Source organism: Calonectris borealis, chromosome 2 (genome assembly GCF_964195595.1).
Source record: "Calonectris borealis chromosome 2, bCalBor7.hap1.2, whole genome shotgun sequence".
Lineage (NCBI taxonomy): Eukaryota > Metazoa > Chordata > Aves > Procellariiformes > Procellariidae > Calonectris > Calonectris borealis.
In genome coordinates, this window is record NC_134313.1 from 170,607,989 (window position 1) to 170,623,082 (window position 15,094).

General features: G+C 45.9%; 1 protein-coding gene across 1 annotated transcript in view; it reads right to left on the minus strand.

The window, feature by feature from the left end:
• LOC142078422 (KAT8 regulatory NSL complex subunit 1-like) overlaps positions 1-12,148 on the minus strand; it is a 38,473-nt gene extending 26,325 nt beyond the window's left edge. Inside the window, exon 1 of the mRNA XM_075140885.1 lies at positions 11,751-12,148. Within this exon, the coding sequence (XP_074996986.1) occupies positions 11,751-12,148 (398 nt within the window). The remainder of the gene's footprint in view (positions 1-11,750) is intronic.
• Between the last annotated feature and the right edge of the window lie 2,946 nt (positions 12,149-15,094).

A 15,094-nucleotide genomic window follows, 5' to 3' on the forward strand; every position in this document is an offset into this window, starting at 1 on the left:
CAAACACTTCGTAATGAGGTTTTTTCCACAGGAAGTTTAACTGATACGCATTCCTGAAAACAGACCAGCTTTTACTGATGCAAAGACCTTATCAACCCAAATGCTGTACCTTCAAAGTACAGTTTACCTTCCAGCCTGAAATCCGTTTTATTGCAGACATTTCCTTTTATTTAATTAATTTTTTCAATACTACCATCTTCCTTTTCCAAAAGATCAGGTTTTTTTTTTTTCCTCCTCCAAACATACTACAGCGAGAGCATGTTATTTCAAATGCCTGAAAACACTGGAGCGTCTAATCTTTTCTCTCTTGGTCTTCAAATGCAGCAACGCAACATTCAGAAATTAAGGTGAACAGGCCTACTGTACTAGATAAAAACAAGCACTGTTCAAAAGCAGCCAGTTAAAAAAAAAAAGTTTAAAAGTAATTCTGAGCTAAAGATGTCCAAAAAGAAATTAAATAATAGAAAAGAGTTTCAGGCTACAATTCCATTTGGAATTGGAGCACCACCAGAACTCCTTCCAACTCCACTCTGATTAAACAAAATTATAGATGATAACAGGGAGGGGCAATGGAAGGTGTTAGTGTGCTGGAAGTTACTCAGCCTGAGAGAAAACCACTGCACCAGTTGGTAACACAGAGCCATAGAAAGATGAACGGCAAACTGAAGGCTTCCTCAGAATTGCTACTTAGCCTAAGAATTCATAAATGTACCAGTATATAGTGCAATATAAAAACCTGTAATAATCAACTGGAATAGTCTATGTCCATGTAAGTCTTGATTATTTCATAGAATCATAGAATGGTTTGGGTTGGAAGGGGCCTTAAAGATCATCTAATCCAACCCCCCTACCATAGGCAGGGACACCTTCCGCTAGACCAGGTTGCTCAAAGCCCCATCCAACCTGACCTTGAACACTTCCAGGGATGGGGCATCCAAGCTTCTCTGGGCAACCTGATCCAGTGCCTCATCACCCTCACAGTAAAGAATTTCTTCCTAATATCTAATCTAAGTCTACTCTCTTTCAGTTTAAAGCCCACCTATCACTGCAGGCCCTTGTAAAAAGTCCCTCTCCAGCTTTCCTGTAGGCCCCCTTCATGTACTGGAAGGCTGCAATAAGGTCTCCCTGGAGCCTTCTCTTCTCCAGGCTGAACAACCCCAACACTCTCAGCCTGTCTTCATAGGAGAGGTGCTCCAGCCCTCTGATCATCTTCGTGGCCCTCCTCTGGACTCGTTCCAACAGGTCTATGTCCTTCTTATGTTGGGGGCCCCGGAGCTGGACGCAGTACTCTAGGTGGGGTCTCACCAGAGAGGGGGAGAGGATCACCTCCCTCAACCTCCTGGTCACGCTTCTTTGATGCAGCCCAGGGTACGGTTGGCTTTTGGGCTGCAAGCGCACATTGCTGGGTCAATTTGAGCTTCTCATCAACCAACACCTCCCAGTCCTTCTCCTCAGGGCTGCTCTCAATCCATTCTCGACCCAGCCTATATTTGTGCTTGGGATTGCCCCAACCCATGTGCAGGACCTTGCACTTGGCTTTGTTGAACTTCATGAGATTCACACGGGCCCACCTCTCAAGCCTGTCAGGGTCCTTCTGGATGGCATCCCTTCCCTCCAGCGTGTCGACCGCACCACACAGTTTGGTGTCATGAGCAAACTTGCTGAGGGTGCTCTCAATCCCACTGTCTGTGTCGCTGACAAAGATGTTAAACAGCACCGGTCCCAATACCAACCCCTGAGGAACACCACTTGTTACTGGACTCTGCTTGGACATCAAGCCGTTGACCGCAACTCTTTAAGTGTGACCATCCAGCCAATTGCTCATCCACCAAGTGGTCCACCTGCTAAATTCATGTCTCTCCAAGTTAGAGACAAGGATGTTGCACGGGACAGTGTCAAATGCTTTGCACAAATCCAGGTAGATGATGTCAGTTGCTCTTCTACGATGGAGTTACAGCATTGGTCGAAAACAGAAGGCCGCCAAATCTGTCAGGCACAATTTGCCCTTAGTAAAGCCATGTTGGCTGTCACCAATCATGTCCTTGTTTTCCATGTGCCTTAGCATATTTTCCAGGAGGATCTGCTCCATGATCTTGCTGGGCACAGAGGTGAGACTGACTGGCCTGTAGTTCCCTGGGTCTTCCTTTTTCCCCTTTTTAAAAACAGGCGTTATGCTTCCCCTTTTCCAGTCAGTGGGAACTTCACCGGACTGCCACGACTTCTCAAATATGATGGATAGTGGCTTAGCAACTTCATCCGCCAGTTCCCTCCGGACGTGTGGATGCATCTCATCAGGTCCCATGAACTTGTGCACCTTCAGGTTCCTTAGATGGTCTCGAACCTGATCTTCTCCTACAGTGGGCAGCTCTTCGTTCTTCCAGTCCCTGCCTTTGCCTTCTGTGACTTGGGTAGTGTGGCTTGAGCACTTGCCGGTGAAGATTGAGGCAAAAAAGTCGTTGAATACCTCGGCCTTCTCCATATCCCGGGTAACCAGGTTTCCCGTTTTGTTCCAGAGAGGGATGACATTTTCCCTAATCTTCCTTTTATCACCGATGTACCTATAGAAGCTTTTCTTGTTGCCCTTGATGTACCTGGCCAGATTTAATTCTATCAGGGCTTTAGCTTTCCTAACCTGATCCTTGGCTGCACGGACAGTTTCTCTGTATTCCTCCCAGGCTACCTGTCCTTGCTTCCACCCTCTGTAGGCTTCCTTTTTGTGTTTGAGTTTGTCCAGGAGCTCCTTGTTCATCCATGCAGGCCTCCTGGCGTTTTTGCCCGATTTCCTCTTTGTTGGGATGCATCGCTCCCGAGCTTGGAGGAGGTGATCCTTGAATATTAACCAGCTTTCTTGGGCCCCTTTTCCCTCCAGGGCTTTGTCCCATGGCACTCTACCAAGCAGATCCCTGAAGAGGCCAAAGTCTGCTCTCCTGAAGTCCAGGGTACTGAGCTGGCTGTGTGCCCTCTTCGGTGCCCTAAGGATCTTGAACCCCACCATTTCATGGTCACTGCAGCCAAGGCTGCCCTTGGGCTTCACATTCCCCACCAGCTCCTCCTTGTTGGTGAGAACAAGGTCCAGCATAGCACCTCTCCTCATTGGCTCCTCTACCACTTGGAGAAGGAAGTTATCATCGACGCATTCCAGGAACCTCCCAGGTTGCTTATGCCCTGCCATGTTGTCCCTTCAACAGATGTCAGGGTAGCTGAAGTCCCCCATGAGGACCAGGGCTTGTGAATGTGAAGTTGCTCCTATCTGTCTATAGAAGGCCTCATCCGCTTGGTCTTCCTGGTCAGGTGGCCTGTAGCAGTCCCCCACTGTAATGTCACCTGTCCCTGCCCTCCCTTTAATCCTGACCCATAAACTCTCGGTTGGCTCTTCATCCATCCCCACGCGGCGCTCCATGCACTCCAGCTGGTCATTGACATAGAGGGCGACACCCCCTCCTCATCTCCCCTGCCTGTCCTTCCTAAAGAGCCTGTATCCTTCCATTCCAACACTCCAGTCATAGGAGCCATCCCACCACATCTTCGTGATGCCAATAAGATCATAGCCCTGCAGGCATGCGCACATCTCTAACTCCTCTTGTTTATTCCCCATGCTATGTGCATTTGCATAGAGGCATTTAAGTTGGGCCCCCGATGAAGCTGTCTTACTGGCTGGGGTTCCTTTGTGCTGCTCTTCAGGTGTTCTCCTGCTGACCTGTGATCCTTCTCCAGGCTCTTAGCACCAAACTGGTAGAAGTGGGATGGACTGAGGTTCCCCTCCCCTGGCAATTTTAGTTTAAAGCCCTCTTCACCAGCTTGGCAAGCCTATGACCAAAGATGCTCTTCCTTCTCTGACAGATGGACCCATCAGCGCCCAGTAGACCAAGCTTCTCAAAGCGAGTCCCATGGTCTAAGTGGCACCAGTCCTGTAACCATTTGTTGACTTGCCAGATTCGACTGGCCCTTTCAAACCCCTTCCCTTTGACCAGAAGGATTGATGAAAAAACTACCTGCGCTCCAGAGTCCCTTACCGCCGCTCCCAGGGCTCTGTAATCCTTCTTGATACTCCTCAGACTGCTCCCAGCTGTATCACTGGTGCCCACGTGAAACAGCAGCAGTGGATAATAGTCAGTGGACTGTATGAAGCTTGGTAGTCTCCCCATGACATCCCTCATACAAGTCCCCAGTAAGCAGCACACCTCTCTAGAGAGTGCATCAGGTCGGCAAACGGGTGCCTCCGTACCTCTCAGAAGAGTCGCCTACTACTACCACCCGTCACCTTTTCTTAGTTGCACTGGTTGTTATATGGGGGACAGATCAGGCTGCCTTACTCAGCTCCAGCGTCTCTCCTGGTGTGACGAGTCTTTCCTCTTCAGTCTGCGGAGCGGTGAAGCAGTTCTGCAAGGGCACCTCAGGCCTTGGGAGAAGTCTCCTCCTCCTGCTGGTCCTTGCCGTTGCAACCGTCCATTCTTCTGCATTATTGGCCCCTCTCCCTTCTGTGTGTGCTGGTGGGGGAGTTTTTGGCAGTTTGGCCATGGGTCCACTGCAGACTGCGCTTAGAACCAGCTGTTTAACAACTCCTCAGCCTCCCTGATGTTACGCAGCCTTCTCGCCTCCTCCTGCAGCTCAGCCACCCTCTGCATGAGGTCCTCCACCTGGGCACACCTTGTGCAGACAGGTCTGCCGCCTGTCCCTGCCCCAGGAGAAAGGTCTAGGCAGTCCGAGCTCTGCACTGCAGCCTCTCCCTTCAGCAGGGCTGGGTAAAGGGTCTCACCTTTTACATGTCAGCGACAACACTTTAACAGAGAGGAAGAACACGGGAGGGAAATGCGCGACTCATGCCAGGGTGCCTGCTTGGCTTGCAGTCTTAATTTTTCTTCCTAAAGAGCATGGTATACTAGCTTTACTTGCATTTGCTGTTCATATCTTGAAGATGTGGGTTAATCTCTCCCAATTGCTCTAGAAGAGTTAACTCCAACAAATTCGGTACACAAATTAATTCTTTGGATGCACCTTACTGAATCTCTCAAATCCAGGCAAGTCCCCAGAATACCCAAACAAAATAGTATGATGCAATTAAGAGTTTTAAAACCGAAGTTTCTGTACTATCAGTGCCTTTCAGATTCTAGTTGTACAGAAAATAAAGAAAAGAAGATACCTATAATATGAAAAGGAGTCTGTCTACAACAGTAGCAAATTATTAGTACTAAATTGCTCTTGGGGAAAGTAGTAAAACAAATTAGATGACATACCAAGCATTCTGAAATAAATCAAGACAACCTGTGGGAGCATTCATGTGGATAATTAGCTATATTTATATTACATTTACTACTACCATTATGTAATTGTCACAAACAAACGCATTAGTATCTTTGACATATCACAGCTTCCCACAGCCTTGATAATAATTGCTATACTTTATTTTCAAATCAACTAAAGCTTGGATAACTGTCAAACGTTTTTTTCTTTCTTTCCCTAGAGAAAGAGTAGCAAACACGCAGGTATTGAAATAAGTCACTCAGAAACTGAGTTTGATTAAACTGACATATAAGATAAGTGACATGGTTCAGAACTGCTATTTAATAGAATGCATTTTTCAGTGGACTAACACGCTGTATGTTTTAAGGGTATTACATGAGAAGAAAACAGAAACCCCCAAAAAATGCATAAATAAAGTGGCTCGGTTCTCTCATACTTTTAAGTCAAGGTAGCAAGTTTACCCATTTTATGCATATATAGTTCAATGGAGTTTATGACAAAGAACACGGGACACTGCAGCTGCTAACAGTATAACGTTTGTCAGAGACACTGTTGGTGGATCTAACCAGCAACACCTTACACACACCCACCTCACCTAGACCAAAGCTCTGACAGAAAGTCAGCACTGTTTCTGGCCATGGACAGTGTTCCCTGACGGTATCTACCAGGGTTACAGCAGAAAAACCAAGATCACCAACACATACGCACAGAAAATGCATAAAATCAACTTCAATTTTAAGCAAACTTACAAAAATCTTGTTTATAGACAAATAACTCTAAAGCCTTTCACAGGACAGACCACACGGTACTGACATTTACCTGACCAAGTACCAGTCACCATGCTCTGGCAATGCACAAAGCAAGAACAGTCCTTCCCTTCTCCCTTCTGAAACCTCTTACCTGCAGGGACTCTTACTTTCAGTTCTCCCCCAGCTATTTTTTACTAACACTGAAAAGAGAAAGTAAGCAAGCACAGTCTTTCTCAAATGATGTATCTGCTGCCACTACCAAGGTATGAAAACATCTGCAGAAAGTAACCTTTTGAATAAAGACAACAAGCTAAAACAATGTCTGAAAGAAATTACTACCTCATCTGTAGATACTTTGATGAACAAGGCTGTTCACAATGATGCAGTAATCACAACTGACTTCCTGAGCCTGGATATCAGACTTTTGTTTTCAGGAGACGTTTATCTTGCTTGTAGTTTTCCAGGAAGCTTTCTCTCCTCCTCCTGACAATGACTCAAGCTCACCATATCTAATGAACTAAAAATACTGGTTTCAGGATGAAAGGGAAGGAACTGCACAAGCCTCAGGTTACGTAAGAACTAGTTGTTCACCTGCAACTGCAAGTGTGAGGTTGCTGGGGTTTTTTTTAGGGTAGGTTTTGTGTATCTATACAAGAACCTGAACAGGCCATATTCAGATTAGTAAACCAGTATTAAAAAAGTGAGGTGAGACTATGGGTCAAACTTTTTGTGATCATAGGCTGTGGGGATATGGAGCTTTCTACACCCTTGCTCAAGAGTGACCAACCCGGTAGACCACCATTCAAAGATGAAACATACTTTTTTTCCTTCTTTGGCGACATTTTTCTCTAGAAGGTTTCTGAATGTCCTTACGACTGAGGGTAGCACAACCCTCACAATCTGATGACATCAAATGGGATCACTTGCCTCAGGGAACAAAAGCAGAAGATACCCTTCTGAGCATGCCAGATGAATCTCATCTATACAAACTTCAGTCATGACACGATGGGAACACAGAAGCAGAATGATATTGCCCCGGGAGCTTCACAGAAAAAAACAAAATAAAATCAGGCATGCCCAGATTTTAAAGCACTAAGCCTGTGACCGGTTATATTACGCATAAGCATATGTGCTCTTCTTTCACGGAAAAAGATTTTCTAAGGCTAATTCTGATATTCTAACAAATTCTTTCAATTCTTATAAATGCTTTCACTTCAGAAACACCTGAATTTTCCCACCCTCACTTTAAATCACTGACTACAACAAGTTCTTGACAGGTTTGAATCTGCTCCTTACTGATTCACAGACTGAAGATCTATTTGAATATTGCCTCGTGGTAGGGAGGGCAAGATCAGAAGATTACAATGGTTCTTTCTAGCCAGAAGAGAAGCTTCACATGCTTTTGCCATTAGTTTAGCTTACCATAAGGTAAGAAATTTGCAGGTGTAGTAATCCACATCTAGCTTTCCACAACATTGGGAGAGTTACTACAGTATTTACAGTAGTCATCAAAATGAGAAAATAAGCATTTAACACAGATTAGTTGAAAACAAATGTGCAATTTCAAAACATACTGATTTTGCCAGATAATCTGACACAAGAAGAAGAGATCAATGTACAGGAGCATATTCAGCACTTAAGCAAGAATGATCTATCCACTATCCATCACCTTTTTTCTGCTTTAAATTTGAGTTGTTCTTCAGAATTTAGCTAATAATGCAGCAAGCAAAGAAAAGCAACATTTATGTTTATTAAAGGAAATGTACTTACACAAATATCTGTAAGTAGAGACAGAATAAAACATAAAGCAAGAATCTGCAATTGATTTTCAAGCTTCTGTCGGGTCTGTCCCATTCTACAGGCTCCACTCCCCATTCCACAATCCCAGCTTCCCTCTGATTCAACAGCACAACAAGCACCAACTAGTCCAAAACCAAACCAACACTCATTTCCATACGTGTGGCTGCTCATTGCTAGCAGCCACCTGCCTTCAATTAAAAGCAGAAGTTTGAACTACTCCTCTATACAGCCCGTTTTCTGTGGTCACCTTCCACAGGTTCGGAATCTAAACTCAGAATTGTACCCAGGTAAATTTGTTTCTGCGAGATAAAACATGCAACAGCTAAAATAAGATTTCACTCAGCCAAACTTAACTGAAGTATCCAAGACAGCAGATTTGTGAATGCCTGCATGAGTGTACAAGCAGAGGAACACAGAAAGGCAAGCTTTGTGCAAGTCCCAGTTGGGATTTACAGTGCTCCAATGACAAAAAACCAAAGACGGTGAGGTCAACTTCAAAGCCTTTGCAACTGACAGATGCGAAGCAGCTGAGAGCACATTTTAAGTTGAAGCCAAAGTCAAAAGTAAAACAGGAAAATCACGTGCTACTTATTCTATAATTTTTCAAGCCGCTACCCACACCAAACATCAGTATTTCATTGTTTCTGCACTAAATTATAAACTGGAAATAATTACATTCCTTTAGATATGCTGTTTTATGACATATATGTAGCTTAAGCAACTATCCTATGATTAAAGAGTTCATGTAAAAGCAAAGAACAGATACAGGACTGTAGTCAGAAGTACTCACAGCAGTCACAACTTTTGCTGTAGGTTAGTTAAGAAACAGTTGTTTCTTCACAGCCATGTTTCAACAGCACGCAGTTTATACGGCAAGGCCACTGACTGAAATACAGAGAAAACACTGAACAGCTGCCTGTCCAGTCACCAGCATCCCATTCACCGAACAAAGCAGGTTTTGGGGGGCTTTTTTTGTGAGGTGGTTTTGTTTTGTTGTTTTTTTCTCTCCAGGAAAGACACATTGTAACGTAACTTAAAACAATCCTAACACAACACAAAATGTGCAGAAGCAAAAGCTCCATATTTCTTGGGGAAACAATCCGACAGCATCAGTATCTTTTAGAATATTCTTCTGCATGTTTTTTTTGTTTCTGTTTTGCAAGACTAGAATTAAGCTAAAAACCAGGAAAAATACTTGAAAACAAAACTTCATCGTAACATGCTTTTGCTACAAATAAATATAAGCGTACAACACTCCTCTGAAACATTTCAGTTCCCATAAAAATCCAAGCCGAGTTACATTCAAGGGAAACTACACGGAAAAATCAATAGGAAGAAAACTAAGTAAATATAGAATGTGTCTAAATACCACGCATTTCTAAGCATGCAATGAAAGATCTGGACAAACAAGCCAGAGGAAGATAAAGAGGATCAGTGCCATGCTGGGAAAGGCATTATTTTATGAAATTGCTATCTTGGATTTATGCACAAGAATTTTTGGATCTATTTTTGACTGCCAAGAAATCAATTCTGAGTTTGTTTTTTTTTTTTTAATAAACAGGGAAGCAGGAAGACAACTATACAACAACTTAACTCTCTGGCTGATGCCCTCTACTCTGCCACCTTCTTGGCCTCCTGGCAGATACAACCTTCCCACAAACTCCCTTGCAGTTTTTTGGGGTCCTCTATCCTTGTATGAATTACTCTCCAAAGGGTTGCCACTTCATTACATTTGTCATTGTTGCTCTCTGAATGTCAAGGGAGGCAGAATCAGGTCACTTCCAGTTTGCTGATGCTCAGGAAAGCTCCGAGGGCCAGGGGAGACAGGAATGCAACGGGAAGAGAGAGCACACAGAATTACTTAGATTTCCATCTGAGCAACCTCCAGGTTCTGAAGTGGAACGAGGACAATTAAAGTACAAAGCATTTATTCATCATGGACAGACAAATAAAGAATAAGTTACAGTAGGAAATGGCAGAATATGTAAGTCTAAGAGACAGCTTTACTCTCCTTCCCTCCCCAAAGACAGTCATTCCAGCTACCAGTTTCCGATAGCTGAACAGGTCATCTCAGAGTGGAGAGAACAGATACTTCAATAAAACAATTAGAAAAAGACTAACCCAGGATCTCTACAACTCAACCAAATCTTAATAGGTGTCTAAGGCTAATCGCTGTCTCCCCTCTTCAGAAAACAGCAAACCACAGAAGACTTCACACATGAAAGCCCACAAGGTACAAACATTATTTAGAGGATCTGATACATACACTGATCTGCCCAGCAGCTATATCCAGCAGGAATAAAACATCACCTGGCTTTACAATCTGTGCTAATCAACTTAAAATTACCATACAGAACCACTGCTGGTTCGGGTCTTTCCTAAAAGGCGATTAAATATTCCCAAGAGCTAGGAGTAGCCAAGTGAGGTGGCCCTGCTTCCCTCTCCTCTGCCCCAAGAGCTCCTCTTGGCAAACACCTAAAACCACAAACACCAGGTTCAGGAGACAAAGTGACAGAACAAAACTCATTTTTCTACAGAGCTGACAGTTTCACACTATGAACCAGAGCGATGGCTGCGCTCGAACAGGGGCGCAGAGCCGGGGCAGAGAGCAGGCCACCCCTTTTGCCAGTAGCTAGCTGTTACCTGGCTTCTCTCTTACCAAATTGCATTCTTCAATGGACCACACAAGTGCTACTTTTGGATATAAAGTTGAAAAAAAGCAGTGAAGACCTCTGTTCTCATTATAGCTAGTTTTCAGACTACCGACCACTTCACACACAGAAAACAAAACTGATCATTTTGAAAGTCCTGTGTGTTTATTGTGAAACGCAGACACGCAGCTCACCACTGAGATCAGCAACCCTGCCACATCAGTGCTGTTGTGTGCTGCTTTCTAGTGCACTTCAAAAACATTCCTATTGCAAAAGCACTTCAAGTTGGTTTGGAACAATACAGAAGACCATTGCCAGTGCAGACGCTGGGCTTTTGAAAAGCCTTTATCTTTGTAAAGGTAAAAGCTTTCTCCTCATATTATTTGTCCCGCCATCAACACCAATTTGGTTAGCTCCTTTCTATTACAAAACAGCCCTATTCTGCCTTAACTTATCAAACTGGGTGCAAACTTTATCCTTTCCCCACCCCCAGTTACATCAGGCGGTCTAACAAAAGGTCGCTTCTTCCTACAGATCTGACCTTGCTCATATCCTTAAATCAAGCCGGTTAACCAAGCCGTTACACTATGCAGCATGCACAGCAAAAGTTGTTCAAGCAACTCGATTCACAGATAAACTATGAACATCTCATAAATATTTCTGACCTAATATACACAAAACCAATACAGAAGAGAAAGCACCATAAAAGCACATGCAGTAAAGAATACTTGGTGTACAAGTTTTCAAGACAAAAAAAACCATAAAAGCTCACACGGAAGATGAGGAAGTGAATAGAAGACGAAATCCCCCATCCTTGCAGACCAACACTACCGCTTCTCCCCGGCCCTCCAGCCGCCTCCGACCCCCCCCATCGCCCCCGCGCTCCGCCCACGGGGCTCCGATCGCCATCCCCTCCACCGGAGGAAACCGGAGACCCGAGACCATGGCCCCGTTTGTCCCCAGGCACTGAAATTCATAGCTGACATGACACCCCGCTCCTTCCCCCGCCAAGGCCCAGGGGGTGGGGGGGCTCCGGAGCCGTCCCTTCCCGGCGACACGGGGGTCGTTTCCGGGTTTAAGGAACGAAGCTCGGGGGAAGCTGCCAGATGATAAACGGGGACCGCAGAAAAGGGTTTTTATCACAAAAAAAGCGCCAATATTCAGAAGAAGCACTATTAAAACGATGCTTTAGTCTTAAATAACCCGAAAACGCGCGTTTGAGCGGCCAGACTCCTCAAGCAACTCCACAGACAAGGAAATATCCGAGAGGCGCCTCCCAGGGGAAGGGCCCCGGCACCCCCGTACTCACTCTGGGGAGGCCGCGGCGGGGCGCCGCTGCCCCGCGCCGCCGCTGTCCGCCTCGCTCTCCTCGCCGGAGCCGCTGCTGCTGCCGGTGGCGTCGGAGTCGCAGGCGCCCTGCGTGGCGCGGAGGCGGGCGGTAGCGCTGGCCGCCAGCAGCCGCAGGTCGGGCCCCAGGGCGGGCGGCAGGCCGCTGGGGCCCGCCCGCCCCAGGTGCCGCGCCAACCCGGCCAGCTGGTGCCGGACGTGCCGCTCCACCTGCCGGGCCTGAAGTGCCCGCAGCCGGCGGCGGAGGCGCCGCGCCCGGCTCCACAGCGCGGCCTGGCGGCCCCGCGCGGCGGCCGCCCGCCCGGTGGGCAGCGCGCACAGCCCAGGGGCCGTGGCTGCCGCCGCCGCCGCCGCCGCCATGCGGGCCCGAGGGCGGGAGGCGGCGCCGCGCTTCAAGGGGGGGCGCGGGCGTCTCCCCGGGCCGGCCGGACAGAGCCCGCGCCTCAGCGCCACCGCAATGCGCAGGCGCGCACCGGCCCCGGCATCCCCTCTTCCCCCGCCGCCGGCCGCGGCGCCGATCGCCCATTGGTTGCTGGAGCACGCGCTTCTTCAGAACCAACCAGAACGGGTAAATAGTGCCCGCACGTGCTGGGGAGGAGGAGCGGTGAGGCGGGCAGGCTGGCGAGCCAATCATAACTGTCAGCCCGCCCCCCGAGTCTATATAAGGCCGCGGAGGGGGTAGTGGTGGTTTTCGCGAGCCGGTCGTTGGCGGGGCTAGCGGCCATCTTGTCCCGTCGCGGCGCGGGAGCCTCGAACGCTGAACGGGTCGGGCCTGGCCCGGCGCTCTGCCGCCAGCGGCAATCCTCGCGGCCCACCGCGGCCCCCGGCCCGGCTGCACGGCGGCAGGGCGCGGCCCCGGGTAGAGCGAAACAAAGAACACGTCCAGTACAAGGCCCGTTTCCACCACGGAGCCCATCCTCCACCCTCGATCCATTTTATACGCTAATCCAATTATAAAAGCATCTCAGCCTGTGATTAATCCAGCCCAAGTAATGAAAAGTCAACGTTCAGCCAACTCCCTGAGGGCTTTCCATCTTGTCTGGGCATGAGGGAAAGAGGCGCTCCACGCTCGCAGCTCACCCACAGCTCCGAGGGCCGCGGTGGGGAGGAACCCGGTCTCCACAGGAGGTAGCTCGCAAACCACCACCTCCCCGGAGCAGAGTTCTCAGTATTGGTAATTCAGGGTAGCGGGCAAAACTGGAAAACTCAACTGGCACGCTTAAGCAAAAAAAAACTAAGACTATAATCCCTTACATCCGTGGATCTCGGAAATACTCCATCGAGTCAGGGAAAGCCTCCGTTGGCAGGGGCTGCATGGGAAATTAAGAGAGCAGCCACGTCTCAGGAATACACCGCGGTCTACTGTCTCTAGCCAACACCTTCCTGAATTATCCTTTCATAGTTTCCTGTAGAGTAACACTGCGAGGCAGAATACCAATTACGCAGGGTTAGCGTGACAGTACTGGGAGAGGAATCTGTTCTATAGAGTAACACCTGAAAACAAAGAAGTTGCAGAGAGCTCCCAAAGCACGCAGACCACCAGAAGAAACATTAAGACTGAAGAAGCAATGCTTCCACACATGCTCATCAGAAGGTGGGATGGTTTATGTTATTTAAAGAAGGGACAGTAATACTTTTATTTGATATTTTACTGAGAAAGGTCACAGAATTAGCTATTGTACCCTACAGTGTTTTGTTAGGGGTTTGTGGCAGCTTGGTTTATCGATGTAGCAGATTGAGAACATGGTTTCTGAAAATGTTATTTAATATCTGATCAAATATTTTTGCCAAAGCAAAAAGCCAAAAGCAACATTTAACAAATTTAATGTTCACAATTGTATCATTTGCCCATGCAAAACCTTTTCCCAAAGGTTTACTTTACCGTACAGCTGCAGCTGAAAAGATAAGTGTCATTGCTGGTCATACTTTCAGGCCAATGTAATTCAGAAAAAAATTGTATCCTTTATAACAAATATTAAGACCACAAAAAGGTGCCGGAGACAAGGCAAAAAATGGAAAAAGAAGACGAAAAAGCATTTAAGAAGGTAAAGAGGAGGTGTTTTTTTCCAAGATCCTTAATGAGCCAGTCCACTTCCAAGGAATTAAGATTTTTCTATTTTTAATACTAATGTTTAATTGGAAACAGATTAAAGTTACTTCATACAATGAGATATCACTGGGTGTTTTATAACTATTTCATATTGGGGGCTGGGGGGAAATCCATACATTTTTTTTCTTGACCAGCGCAGAACTTAGCCTGTGTAACTTTTTAACTATCCCAGAATTACCCACATCCTGTCATGTCTCATCATCAGAGCCATAAAGAGGTATTAGAAATGAAAGCATGGAGTTTCATCTAAAAAAAATTAAGATGTATTATCTGCTGACAATCCAGTCTAACAACTTCCATTAGAGGCACTTTTCATATTTTTTTAGCAGCTTGACTGCACAATTTTCTTTCACAATTCTTGGACTTAATTTAAAAAGCAATTTATCAGTTTGCTCCAGTATCTACTTTTGTGATGTTTAATACATTATCCAGATTACCAGCAGCTTTAGAAGGTACAGCAGGGAATTTTAACACCCTCCTTCACAACAGAGGGGATCAGGAAATGACCTTTCTTAGTTGTTCTGTTGATTACAACTAGTGTACAAGGCCAGACAGATCTCCCTTTTTTGGGTTTGTGATTTTTTTTTTAAACTGGCTGCCTGCTTCTAGTGCCTTTAAAATACTTTTTTTGTTGCTTTTAACAACTTTAGTGATTTGTTCATCAAATTCCATCTCCGAAGTTGAATTTTTCTTATACATTGCTTGTTAGCCTATGTTCATTGGCTTCAGCAGAATCTAGCCTTTCCGATCATGAAATAATTCAGTCTAAGTCAAAAGAGCTCTTGAGGCATGCTATTTAGCTAGATTGGTTTACTTGCTTCTCTGCCTTTTCTTTGGGTAGTTATGCTCACTTTCTCACAATTCAGTTTCTGTAAGTCATCCCTAAGCTAAATTCAATGATTTTGTATTTGAGTTTTACTAAGCTACAGCAGTTTGCCTTTAAGATTCCCCATCACTGCAGCAGCTGTTGGTAGCATCCCATGGAGGAAAAAAAGAAAGATTCCTAACAGCGATGAGCTCAACAATTGCATTAATGACAACTGACCTTCTAAGCAACTACAGTAACTTTTCAAGTTAATCCTCACAGCTTTTCCAAAAATGGTATTAACCTTTTAATTAGAAAAAGCGTAAGAAAGCTTGCACTAAAATGGAAACACTTTCCTCTATGCTACCATATTTTTCAATATCCTCCAGGT